This window comes from Camelus bactrianus, chromosome 17 (genome assembly GCF_048773025.1).
Source record: "Camelus bactrianus isolate YW-2024 breed Bactrian camel chromosome 17, ASM4877302v1, whole genome shotgun sequence".
In the NCBI taxonomy this organism is placed as follows: domain Eukaryota; kingdom Metazoa; phylum Chordata; class Mammalia; order Artiodactyla; family Camelidae; genus Camelus; species Camelus bactrianus.
This window is the reverse complement of record NC_133555.1, coordinates 35,339,188-35,352,943: the sequence shown is the minus strand read 5'-3', so window position 1 is coordinate 35,352,943 and position 13,756 is coordinate 35,339,188. Positions and strand designations below refer to the sequence as shown.

General features: G+C 52.8%; 1 protein-coding gene across 1 annotated transcript; it reads right to left on the bottom strand.

Annotated features, from left to right (window-relative positions):
* Positions 1-695: 695 nt before the first annotated feature.
* Positions 696-13,486, bottom strand: CSPG5 (chondroitin sulfate proteoglycan 5). Its single transcript, XM_074344998.1, has 5 exons — positions 13,204-13,486; positions 11,404-12,517; positions 8,453-8,641; positions 6,514-6,589; positions 696-1,213 (listed from the first exon to the last, which is right to left on the bottom strand). Exons 1-5 carry the CDS (start codon positions 13,298-13,300, stop codon positions 1,052-1,054), a joined length of 1,638 nt encoding a protein of 545 aa, XP_074201099.1. The 5' UTR covers positions 13,301-13,486; the 3' UTR covers positions 696-1,051.
* Positions 13,487-13,756: the final 270 nt, after the last annotated feature.

The window sequence follows — 13,756 nt, the reverse complement described above, 5'->3', positions numbered from 1 at the left end:
TCGTAACTCCAAAGCTCACAGCTTTGCATGTACTTCTACTAAGTACAGACACACTGTGTTACAATTATTTGATTGTAAGAGTCAAGTACATTGTTAACTTCCTGAGGTTAAGGTCTATCTTGTTCACCTAGAGATCCTGAACAGCACCTGGCTGAGTGAGTGCTGAACAAATATTGATGAAAGAAGGAAAGAGTATTCTTAATAATAGGTGCTACAGATAGTTGTAGACTGAATTGCGTTCCCCCCCAAATCATGTTGAAACTCTGATCCCTAATGTCAGTGTGTTTGGAGATAGGGTAATTAAGGTTAAATGAGGTCATCAGGGTGGGGCCCTAATCCAATAGGTGCCCTTATAAAAAGAGGAAGAGGCACCAGAGAGCTCCCTCTGTATGCACTGAGAAAAGGTCATGTGAGGACACAGTAAGAAGGTGGCTGTCTGCAAGCCAGAAAGAGAGGCCTTGCCAGAAACTGGCTCTGTTGGTGCCTTGAACTTGGACTTCTACCCTCCAGAACTATGAGAAAATAAATGTCTGTCGTTTAGGCCTCCCACTCTGTGGTCTTCTGTTATGGTCCAAGCTGCCTCACACATAGACCATATCGGGGATTTCAAACATGTATAAATACACATCTTTAGTGACGGTAAGAATTTGACTCAAACTGACAAGGTAGGAAACAGGCACAACGCCATCGGGAAATGGCTTTTTAAAAAGTTTTATTTCAAGAACTTTGTTTTTTCTGGTATTTCAAAAAAAAAAGGTGGGTCAAAGTACAAAAAAAAGTCAGTTGAATAACAGCATGGGTTTAGAAATCACAGCAGCAGAAGCAATGTACAGACGGCACAGACAAAACAATCCAAGGTATGCAATTCTTGTTCAGGTTCTTTGCTTATTTTGTGTTTTTTCCCTCCTGTACAAAATACACCAAAGCATGCCATGAGACCAGAAAAAGAAAGGAGTTTAACAAATGGTTACAAGAAATAGACTCTGTACAAGAGGAGATAATGCTTCTTCCCAGTCCCCCCACCCCCCATTTCCTCTCTTCTTGCTCTGCTTTAGGTTAAATTATTCTGAAGACAGTTCACCTCCAAGTCGGCCTGGTCACCTTTGCCACCCTCGAGCTTGGGCGACATGGAGTTCTGGATGTTAAATGACTCCTCCTCTTTCAGACAGGACTTGAGAACTTCCTGGATTTTGTGGGGAGCACTAGATTCATCCTGGAAGATAAAATAAGGTGACGGAGGGGTGCGAAGGAGACAACAGGTACAGGGATCAAGTAATAATCCTAGGCTTTTCAATCTGGGTTAAAGAAGAACTGAAAAAAGGAAGACAGCTCTGAGACTTGAATGAACCAGTGACTCACTAGCAGCTACTTTTTAGGTATAAAATCCTTAAAAACACTGGCCAGATATAGATGAAAACTTGACAGATAACTGGATTACAAATACCTTTAATGTAGGCCAGTCAGAGGCTTTCTCTCTGGTAGAGGTTAGGGAGAAAACTGCCCCAGGCCCCTGTAAAGCCTCACCTGTTGGTGAGCTCGGCTTGGACTGCCTGGCCCCTCTTCCCAGAGGTCTTGCTCAGGGAACATGACTTGTCGGTGCATTCAGTCCTGTTCAGGTGCAAAGCAGCTCCTGGCAAAGCTAGGTCCCCTCTCCCCACAGCAAATAGAGGCTATAGATGTGTGAACCTCTCTCCATCAGAAGTTTCTCTACCCAGAGATGCTAGCTTCGAAGATGTCCCCTCCGTCCGAGCCCGGAGAAGTCCAGCTGCTGAATGGCTGCCATCGTCTGCATTAGATAGTGTTTGTGCTGCTGCTTCACAGCCCACCTCTGACGTGAGCCCGTGCTGTCCTGCCTTTCCTTGTGTGTTGCCTGCGGCTGTGACAAGCTCCTGAGCCTGATCTGAATTTGCTTGTTGCAGGTTTTCAGGAATCCCATACCGGCACAGTCCTCACTTTGCACTCGGAGAACCCATACGGCAGCTCCTGCCTCCCCTACTCCTTTCCTTCAGGACCACCTGAGGGGGTTTATGCAGTGCGATTTAGTGGGCCTCAATTCTTTCTCAGCTGCCCCAAATAGCTCCTGTAAGTGCTCAGAACTCTGTTGATCAAATAGGTGGGGTAGCTCCCCTGGGCAGGTTCATGGGTGGCAAGAAGGGTAATGTCCTGGTCTGACCAGTTAGCCTAGGCCTTTTGTAATTTAACCACTTCCAAAATTCAAGGTACTCAACATGCATAAGGACCAGGCATTCTTCACAAAACTGCATGAGCTGTTGTCCAGGCTGTCTGCTACTGAGTTTGACCCATAATGGTACCAGGTCAGGGGAGTGACTGGTTGGAAAGTAGGGAAAGGCTCCAGGCCTGTGTAGAACACTGTTGGCGTTCAAACGTACTGTGCATATAGGAATCACCGTCACCTGCTCCCTGCCTCACTTAGCACTTTTCCAGACCAGCTTGAATAGAGTGATTTAATAGAGTTTCAAAGACCTCAGGAGTGATTTACAGACAACAGTGGAACGCATGTTCCCCATTTTCAGTGAGACAAGCACAGGAGGAAATGAACCTTCAGTGCCGAGGCGGATTTCAGGCAAGGCAGCTGCACCAGCACCCACGGGGGCTGGACATTTTCCACCACTGCTTGGAAAGGTTTAGAAAAAATTTTTCAATGCCAGAAACATATACATGCTGAGTGGAAAGATCACCCTGATGTATTAAGTATATGTGCATGTGCATGCACACACACACATTTATGCAGAGGGAAGGAGGAGGAGGCAGAACTTCTGTACTGTTTGGGAGCAGACACTGGGCATGGAAGCATGAGAACTGGGCCATGAGAGACCCAGGGTGGAACGGACTTGGAATCACAGGAAAACCTGGAATACGACAGGATGGCCTATGTTTACCTCGCCTCTTACAAGGATGGAACTCACTTTCATGTTTTTCAAGATAACTGACCCCTCCCTGCCCCGGCTCCCACCCCAGTGCACTCCCTGGGGCCAAGTGGATTTAGTGAGTCCTTATAGATCTGGGCATCAAAGCTGTGCTGCCGTGATGGGCGGGGGGACCCAGATTACACCTGGTCTCTTTAGGGCCTGTGGGCTTTGGACAGATGAGAAAGCTGCCTTCTGGGCCAATGGGTGGGAGAAGTATATCCTAAAAATAGGGAACACAGGTATCCAGGTAACACTATCAGACAAGTTAAGTGCCTCCAAGAAGAACAGGTGAGGGAGCATCTAGACCAAGACGGAGCTACCCTAGCCCAAGCGCTCCCCCGGAGCCCCATCCTGTTAAGCCGAGGGCTGCTGAATCCCTCAGCGGAAGGCCCTCTGGTTTAGGGGAAGTCCCTCATCAAGAGGGAACTGGACCTCCCACTGGCGGAAGTCTGGGAACAATTCTGGCATTCCACCCAGCCATGTGGGCATCCGTTAGCCAGGGGTTCAGGCCTGGGCTCCTACTGGTCCAGATACAAACCTCCATGGCGTTGGGGTGGGGGGCACTGTCGGTGCTTTACCAAGTACAAGGAAGAAACATGGAAGATTGGGAAATTAGAAAGATGTAAATGGGGAGGATGGGGGTGCAAAGCACAAAGGGCCAGGAAGGTCTGTCAGATCTCTGGAGGACCAAGTTACAGCCACGGCACTCCCCTGACAGCACAGCTGTGAAAACCAGTAGGGCCACTCTTGGTGCTTGGGCAGGTGATTTCAGCCATGCTGTGCAGCTGGAGGACGTCCAGCTTCCTACACACTAGAAGTTCCTCCCGGAAAACTGCTAACCTCCACAGCAGAGGCTTAGGAGTCGAGGACTTTTCCTTTTCCTCCTGATGCTCCTTTCCAAGGCTGGCTCTCAGCTACAAGGACACACATGCACTGAGCCACCGGCTCACCTGCCCCGTGGCCCCTCACCAGTCCAGAGGGCCCCGGCCAGGAGCAGCACAAGGCGATGCACGCAGCAGGGGAAAGGGACGTGCCCCCGACACAGAACCCGGCCACGGACCCTGCCCCCGCCAGACCCAGAGCAGCACGCTTTCTTTTGTTTGAAATGTTTTCAGAGTATGGCTTGTAGAGATTATTGGAACTCTGAAGGAAAATGACCTGCTCAGTCTACTTTACTCATATAAAAGAAATCACTCCTCTATTATGATACATAAAACTCTCTACAATTTTAGGAGACACCAAAACCAACAAGGAGATGAAGGGCGAGGGATGGGGAGAGACTAACGGAGCAGGCTTGACTCAAGAGTCCTCATTTCAGCTTCCAGCCCACCTGGAGGTTTCCTCACTTTTGCCTGCTGCTAGCACCACTGTGCAGGCTGAAGTAAGGGACAGGGCTCCACTGCATATAAAGCGGTAACTGTCTTAACTATCAACGCCACCAGATCTTGACAGTGACGAAGTGTGACTTCCAGGCTTGTGGCGGGAATTAGAGGTGAACCTTGTAGAAAACCCACCTGCTGGACAGGAGTGTCCCTCCTCACACACTCAGAGCTTTGGCAGAGAGGACAGGATGCCCTTTGGGGCATAAGCTGAGGGAAGGATGCCAGGTGGAGACGGCCCTCAAGATCCAAGAGGAGCTGGAGGGCACCATTTCACTGTGGGATGCCCCGTGTGCTACCCAGACAACCACACGGCCCTTTCCAGGCAGAGTCCACCGTGCCTGACCACTCTGCTCCGTTCCGTTCTTGTTTTGCCATATTCTGAACTCAAGGCTGGTGGCAGCTTTCATGGACAAATGCCTTGCTTCCACAAAGCTGGGTCGGCCAAGAAGCACAAGAAACCTTTGTATTGGCTCATGCGACCAAGGCCCCCAAGAGGAGTTACTTCCTCCTGCTGCCTTTGTGAAGAGGATGGGTAGACATGCCTAGGGAGTCAGAAACGCATGCATCGGGAGCTTTGCTAAGGACACTTGCACTCCGTGGACAACGAACATCTGCCTGTAGGCACCACCGTACAGGTCAGACCTGCTGCCCAACACGTATAAGATGGCAGACCAGACAGTGGAGCCCACAGACCCCGTGGCAGGCGGGCCAGCGCTCACTAGCAGTCAGTCCCTAAGTGACAACGAGATGCTGATCACTGCAAGGGGCTGGGTAAAGTAGGTATTGGTGTACTGAGTTGAGTAAGGCTCACACTACATCCTTGTGGGTTGATTAATATGATTATCAATCTTAAAGTTTATAGGACACCTTGTTTTCTTGGTTATAATGTCCATCTTGAGGCATACCAAGTAAAATATTATCTGTTCTTTCTCTACTTTTTATATCAAAGACTTGAAAATAATTATCCTAAATTAGCCTCTCTTTCATTTCTTATTGAAATTGACCCTTTTGCTCCTCCTCTACCAGGCCAAGTTCTTCTTTTCTGGGGTTTGATGAACAAGGTCTCATGTACCATTATTCTCTCCTTCCCCTTCTGGGGCTACCCTTTCCCCATTTATGAAAAGAAAACAGTGGTTAGATCTGTGCTGTCCAATATGGTAGCACTAGCCACATTCCAGGAGCTCTGAAGCCTTGGTAGCTGGTGGCTGCTGTAGTGGACAGTGCAGATACACACATTTCTACCTCACAGAACGTCCCACTGCACAGCACTGGCCTAGACTGTTAAGGCCCCTGTAAGCTCACAGACTGTATGGTCCATTATTTCAAAGAACTTCTTCAAAATTTCCTCTTAACTCTTGAAAAGTCTTAGTTTCACTCCTTTATCTGTGTAATGGTGCATTTACCTGCAGGTTTGAAGCCTGCATCATATGCAGAATTCTTGGGTTTGGATATGATATGATTTGGGGCTTCAATAGCTTCTGTCTTATTTCTGAAATTCTGACAGTATCCAGTATTTGACTCGTTAGTCTGGTCCAGGTGACACACTAGGCCAGGGTCTTTAGCAAATGGTAGATTAAGACCTTTTATTGGGTTTCAACTGATACCTGTGAGCCCATCTTCCTAAGAACAGATTTACCCCTAGACTTATGGTTCCACCAGTGCCTGTGCTCACTTCAGCCCTAACCAGTGTATAGAAGCCTGCTCAGTTTTAGGGTCCTCAGTGTCAAAGACACTGTTCTTCCAGGCATCCCAGAGGTTTTTCCACTCATCCCAAAGAGCAACCACCATTTGCTCAATGATCAGCAGGAAATTCCCTAGCAATGAAAGCAGAGCCTTTCTCCTTGATATAGAAAATAGAAAGACAAAAATCAGACTTCTAAACCTAGATGAAGCTAAAAATCATGAGTCATCCTAGAAACAGATCTTCAGCACTTTGTATAACTTTGCTTGTCAAGGAAGTGATACACCATCAAGCTCTTATTCCTACTCTCACTGCCCCAACTGACTGCGCTATCCCGATCCTCCGAGCCCTGAGGAGCGGCTCTACGCTCTGAAGTAGACCAAAGGCGTGGGCAGTGGCTGAAGCATGCATAAGGGCAGATGTGAAGAAGACAAGTTACCTGACAGATAACGTTATCATAGTGGGCCAAGGCACAGGCATGGGGGGAGGAGGTACAGGGAGTGTCGCTAAATTTCCTTACATTTGGGTGAGAGCCCTCGGCAATGGTGGAGAGGGAGAAGTTATCGTTGTGCAGCTCAGACGGGGTCCGGAATTTGCTGGTTGGGACAGAAAAGAGAAGGGCAAATGTAAGTGAAACGATCATTGTGAAATCTGAGACGCTCTGGGGGTCAAGTACTGTGTCTCACCAAATGCCACCAACCATCGTAAGACGCACCACCATCTGATGTACCACTGAGAAAAAAACCACCACTTAAATCAAGATCCAATACTTTCTTATTACCTAGAGCTTTTATACATACTTTAAGTAGCTCATTTAGACTTTAGATAAAGAACTGATAACGATATGAACAGCTATGACCACGTTTGTGCAGTCAGACAATTACAACTGCACCATGACTGCCATCTGGCCAACAGTGACTGTAAGGTGCCTGCAATTGTCAGACACAATCCAGTTTCAGACATGTTAATATGTGGGAAAAAAATGTGTCTTAGAATCAGTAAACTGCAGCAGTATCTGCAGTGCACTGGGTACATGTAGCGTTTTCAGGGCAGTAACCAGGCTGGGAAAGAAAGAAGGCATACAGAGGGGAATGAGGGAGCCAGCATTTGAGCTGAGCGGGTGTGGGAGCCATGCTTTGTGCAAAACACATAACCAGTTACAGGAGGAAGGCCTAGAATGGGGCCCTGTCCTGGGCCTCAGCTCTTGCTTCTACACTCCCCTGGTAGCTGCTCCTTCCCTCCCATCCTCATCAGCAGCTGCCCTGATAGGTGGTCCCAGGTCCCATTCTCACTCTGACCCTCCCCTCACCCCCCCCCCCCACGGCCCCTTGGTGTCAGTGTGTGGAGCCAAGGGCCTTGGTTTGGGATCACATGTGCAGATACAGCTCTGCCTCAACGCACAGGCACAATGGAGAGGCCCCTGCAGCCCCAGGGTGGTTTGCTGAAAAGCTGCAGAGAGCTGCCGGCATCTGCACATCCCACGAGTTTACCCAGCAAGGGAGCAACAGATGGCGTTTTGTCCTTTTCCCAGGACCCAGGGCAAGTCCTTCAGTCACATTCTCTGAGGGGACTCTTGGGTCAGGGGGAGGGGATTAATGGGACAACAAGTTGAAAGGGGGGTGGGGGCAGTTCTGCATAAATTGTCTCTTGTGCCCCAAGGAAGCTGACTCCAGTCTCCTTTTGTGACTCCTATGACACTTCAGAAGGTTCTTTGCTTAGTGATGAGAGTGATTCTCTCGTAGTGTGTAAGGTCACATTTGTGTGTTCAAGGCACAGACTTCAAGGGTAAATGCATGTTGATTCCCACATGCAGTCACTCCTCTGCTAAGGGAAAAGCTGAAATGAGGCTCCATGTCCCCATAGGGCCCTTAAAGTCCACAGCAGAGGAAGTTAGGTCTGGGCCCCTCTGCCCCCCACATCCTACTTAGGGGAGGGAAAGAGGACTTCCGTGAGTTCCTTACACTTCTGTCTGGACAAAAGGTTGACAAGTTTGAAAGCAACACACTGCAGCACTAAATACCCTTTCACTGAGGAGGAGCTGGTACCGAGTGACAGCAGATCTGAGGGAGCTGGAGTCACTTCACACTGATTTGTGAGCGAAATCCTCACACTGGCCACTGGCTGCCAAAGACACGGGGAGCAGCTGCAGTCAGGTAGGGGCCGGGGACTGGGTACAGTAACTCACTTGGGGGCCAGAGTCGGGAGCTGCTCTACTCCAGCTGCTTTTCTTTTAAGCGCCCTCTGGCTGGGGTGTGGGGCGTGGGGCACGTTGCCGGACAGCTGAGTGTGCCACGGGGCTCAGCCTCTGCTGCAGTTCCGGCACATTCTCTGTAGGAATGAGTAAGCTTGGGGGAATCTTTGGTATGAAAAACACAACTGGGGATGGCGAGCAGGTGCCAGAAACCCTCACGACCGCATCCCTGGATCAGGTGGGGCGGGGCTGGCGGACGGAGACTCACTTGGTCCTGCGCAGCTTGGTGTTCTCCGTCTTGAGCAGATAGAGCTTCTTGGCGAAGAACACCGTCATCATGAAGAGCAGGAGCAGCACGAGGGCGGCGGAGCCGACAGCCACGCACATCACCTGGAAGTCGGTGATGATGGACTCGCAGCGCATCCCCTTGTGCCAGATGTAGTCCTGCGTGTTGCACCTGCAGCAGCGACAGGGTGAGACTGAGGCGATGGGCGGGCTGGCAGCTGTGACCACAGTGAGGGTCTGACCCCTAACCTCAGGACTTTGCTCTGCGGCCTGTCCCCATGACCGGCTAGAGGAGCTGTGGTGCCCCTGCCTGTGCAAACCTATGGCTGCTATTCCTGCCTCCTCTTTACAACCACACTCTGATGGGGGCTGGGCACAGATGAAGTAACCAGGGCCCTGGGAAACTGAGCAAACTGGTCATTCACACGACTGTGAAGTGACCGAGGAGGGAAGGGAACCCTGGTTGCCACCTCGCAGCTGCAGTGAGAACAATCATGGGATTCTCTGACCGCCTCCCCCCTCTCAGCCCCGACCCTGGGCTCTGGTGAAAAAAAAAGATGAGAAACAAGATCATTAGGAGCTCTGGCTACAGAGTAGTAGGGTCTGCCCTTCACATGAAGACCTATCTTGTTGCTCTGCAGTTCCGTCTAGCTCACGTGCCTAACCAGACGCTGACAAATAAGGAAGCGACAGACAAGGACAAGCACAAAGATAGATGGATTTTCTCCTTCTACCTCTGCAGCCCCTAAAGTTCTGCCCCTCAAGCTTCCTGTCCTATTACCATGAGAACTGCCATGAAAGCATAGTGAGAATCAACCTCTGGGTGGGTTTCAGTCCTTTTGTTGAGTGACTTTCTCCTGCCCTTGGGGACATTCCCAGGCTCCAACTCTTCCAATGACATTGCTGTTTCCATGGGAACCAGACTGCTTCAAAGAGGAAAGATGTGGAAGGATACAGAAACAGGCAAAGGAGGGAGGACGTGAACCTCAGGATGAATGACAGATAAGAGAAAGGGGTCCAGAAATAGGAAAATTATGCATCAGAGAATTAGCTACTCCACACCTATAACAGGGTGGGGAGATGTGGCTGGCAGGGAATTCTCTCTTTTCCAACTGCCCCTCTGTAGTTGTGGGAAGCCATCTGTTGGAGGATGTGGGAAAAGGGGAGCCTTCTAACTGACTGTTCTAGAGGCAAGTTCTGCCACAGCTCTGCTCATTTCCCTGCAGTGGTCAGGGTGACAGAGACAAAAGCATGCTGCAGTCTGCTACCAAGGGCTCAGCAGCCTCTTGTGAGTGGAATGCAAAACAGTTTCCAAGCCAGGGTTGGGCCTGGGTGTACCCGCCAGAGGAGGAATCTCTGGTAGGGAGGCCCAGTGTGATCCTGGGATGCAAACTGCACGAGGGGGGCTGGAGTGAACTTGTGGAGAAGCGCTTCTGAGGCAGGACCTACTGGAGGATTCATGCTCAGCAAAGGCATGCTGCTTAGTGAGGACAGGCTTACCCTTCCACTTGGTAATCCCCTGAGAGTTCCAGGAGGTTCTGGGAACTGCTCTAGCTCTCCAGAGGCAGCCAGGGCCCCAGACTGCATTCTCTGATGGGGAACTTATTCTGATGATGAAAATTCAGGCCTCCAATAGGATGAAAGATAATGATATTGCACAGGGATTCCATAGCTCCCAGACTAAAATCATTACTATAGTACCCCAACTAGAGTTTGTGGAGCAAAATCACAGGTTTCCCCATATTTCTAGCAACTCTTAACCCACCAGCAACGTCTTAATGCCATAATTTCTTGATCATAGTTCCTCTTTTTGGCAATAGCTGGACAACTCCAACCAGAACTGTGTGGACACATCCTAAATGAGTGCCCCAATGTCACAATCTTTTATAGGAAAAAACTTCATAGGGAGGCACTGGAACTCAAGCTTTAATGCCAAAAGCCCAGCATTCATGCTTTCTATATGTTATTCTTTCTATCAGAACATTAAGACCTACAGAATTTGAATTCTTCACATACCTCCAGAAAGACAATGAAAAAGAAACATGAGGATTGACACTTAAAAAAGAGATGCAGATTCCGGAAACACTCCTCATAGGACCGATGGAAATCTGAGGACTCCAGGCCACTTTCAGGGCCTGAAAAGGATGGAGACAAGCAAACCACCCAGATTACCCCTGACTTGTGCTTCCTTCTCACTGTGAGGGCACGTGTATGGGGGTAATTACTGATGAGGTGTGGGATGGTGGCTACAGACAACGTCCTTACACTCTGACATTAAACTCTCTGGATCTTTAAAACATACTGGACTGGGTATCCCCAAGAAGACGACAATCCAGGTATAAGAAGGGAAAGAGCTGCCACCACAGTTAAGAACCCCCACCACATCTGCTATGCCAGGAAAGACTCTCCCCTTAACTTGACCTTTTTGACTGGCTGCTCCCTGCGTCTTGCTCCCAGTGAGAAGGTCCTCACTCTGACTTTACCTTCCCTGTAAAGAGGCAGGCCCTCCTCCTGCCACTCATATGGCTCAGAGGGAGTGATCAGCAATTATCTTTCCTCCCAGGATGTGCATCTTCTGCTAGTATAGCCAGAACTCGCCAACGAGAACTTGCCCTCAAGCCAACAAATGCCTCCTCCAAAACGCTTAGTGGAGTCCCTTTATGTTGCCTTTACAGTTTGCTGGTTTGGTAAAGGACACAACACTCAGAGGAAATGTCATTTCTGAGGAACCTCTACCAGTGATGAGATCACAGGAAGCATATATAAGATGTAATTCTGTAGATTTACTGTGACCATCTCTTGACCTGGGACTCCTGTGAATGCACAATCTCTGGGAAGCTGTGCTTGTCACAGTCCCCTCTCTGCTGAGTCTGCCTCTTGTGTGCTCATCAGTTCTCTGACCAGCCCCTGGGCACTGGCCCATCACAGTCTTACCTGCAGAAGGCCCCTATGTTCTCCACCAGGTAGCACTGGCCGCCATTGTGACAGTAGCTCGGGAAGAGGTCGCACACTGACCGGCAGGAGCCATTATGTCGCACAAAGCCACTGCGGCACTCAGTGCCATTCTCGCTTGGGGCCAGGTCCCTGCCTGGCTCTCCTGGACGCGGCCGGAGGGCGATGCTGCCGCCCGGCACTATCCCCAGAGTATGCTGTGGAGGGACAGCATGCCACCGACTGGTGGGCTGGCCTGTCCCAGGCCCCAGACCAGGATTCTCAGTGGGCATGAGAAGGTCATTTTCATCTTCCAGGTCTCCGCCTCCCACTGCATCCTTGTCATCCTCCTCTTCCTCCTCCTCTTCCTCCAAGTCATCATAGAAGGATGTGGTGGGGTAGAAATCAGATTCATCAAAGGGGGTGAAGTCATCGTATAAGTCTAGCAGGCTCCAGGAAGGGGTCTCCCCCACAGTATCCGGGTGGTGCTCTGAGGTTCCTGGTGAACCAGGGAAGCTCCCCAGGTCGGCGCCACGGCCCTCACCATCCAGTCCTTCAAAGTAATCGATGTCAATTATATCTGACGCTGGATGGGGCTCCAGTGTGCCCTGAAAGGGGTACGTGGGCTCTGGCCCATTAGCGTCAGGTGTGCTGCCTCCTAGGTTCAGCCAAACCTCCAAGGGGCTCTCCTTGGGGAGTTCAGGGCCTGGGCTCAGCTTGTCGCCAGGGGTGGGGGAGGGCGTTTCGCTGGCCCCTGTAGCCTCAGGGGTGGCGGTGGACGTCGATGACTGCCCGAGGGCCTCGTCGGGAGCCGGAAGGGTGGCTGGAAGGGCCTGGGTGTCGCCGCTGCCGGCCTCTGCGGTCACTCCGCCCTGGCTTGGGCTTTCAGCTTCCAGCCAGGCCGTGCCCGTCACCGCCGCGGACGCCTCCAACGCCTCCTCTGGCCCGACCTTAGGGCCCACAAAGGCCTGCTCGCCGCTGGGCGCAGTCCACGAGGTCTCATCTTCCTCAGCTTTTGATGGGTCGGTCTTCTCCCGCGTGTCGTTGGCACGCGGCTCCCAAGCTAGCACGCTCTTCACGCGCTCGCCGGCGTCGACGTCGTTGCCCACCTCACGCGCTGTGGGCAGGAGAGAGAGGGGTGGGGCGTCAGGGCGGCGCGCATACCGGGGCCTTGGGCCGCGCCTCGCCCCCGCCTCAGCTGCTCTCCCAGACCCCCGCCAACCCTAAGCCTCTGCTTCAAGCTTTCTCAAGGCCACGCCCCATCTTTAAGCCCCACCCCACAAGCAGGGGAAGACTTGGGCCCAACGTTTCCCCGCTCAGGCCCCGCCCCCAAGAGTCAGACCCCGCCCCCAACACGACTCGCAGTCTAACCAGGGCAGTCCCCAACTCCAGCGCCTGGCACGAGTCTTACCCTGGGGGCTCCTCTCCACCTCCAGGCCACACCCATAAGTCGCACCCCTAGGGTCCCGCCCCACCCTAGACTCCGCCCCGAACTCGCATCCTTGAGCCCCTCATTACTCCCAGGTCCCGCCCTTAAGTCTCACCCTCAGGCCCCGCCCACCAGGCCCCTCCCCCAGCCACCACCTCGGTCCGCACACTCGGGTCGCGGCCGCCCCCATCACTCGACCTCCCCAGTGTTCACCACCTCCTCCTGCGCCCCTTCCCCTGCCCGGGCGGCAGGCAAGGTGCTGCCCCGCCCCCTTGCCACATCTCCCGTACTCTGCCAGTACCCGAAGCCGGCGGGACCCTGGCCCGGGGTGGAGTGCGAAAGCCCCTGGGGTCCAGGTCTCAGTCGGTACCTACCCGGCGCGGCCCCGGAGGCGAGGACCAGCGTGGCCCCCAGAAGCAGCAGCAGCGGCGGCGGCCCCCAGCCCTGGCCTCCGCCCCCCGCTTGGCCCATGGCGCGGCGCCCCGACCGCTGTCCGCGGTCTGCCCAGCTGGCTGCGCCCTCGGCTCGGCGGCCGCCGCGCCTCCCGCCCGTGCTGCAGCCGTCTCAGCCCACGATGGGCAGCGCGAGAAGCCGCATGCCGCCGCCGCCGTCCGCCGCTGTCCCCGGCGCGCCGCGCCTCCCCGCCTCCCGCGCCGCCGCTGCCGCGCTCAGCGCCGCCCCAACCCCGCCCGCCGCGCCCGCCCTGCCGCACGTAGCTCTGACGCCGGCCCTGCTCAGTCCGCCTGTCCGGGCGGACAGATAGACCCCTGGGTCGGAATGCGGAGACAAACGGACGTGGAGTAGCGCAGGGGTAGGCGCACAGCGCCGCGCGTGGCGTTAGCCGACAGGTGCACTGGCGGGAGACCTGCGGGGCGGGGCCTCTGTCCCGCCCTCTCCGTGGAGGGCTGGCACGGGCCCCCAGCCTGC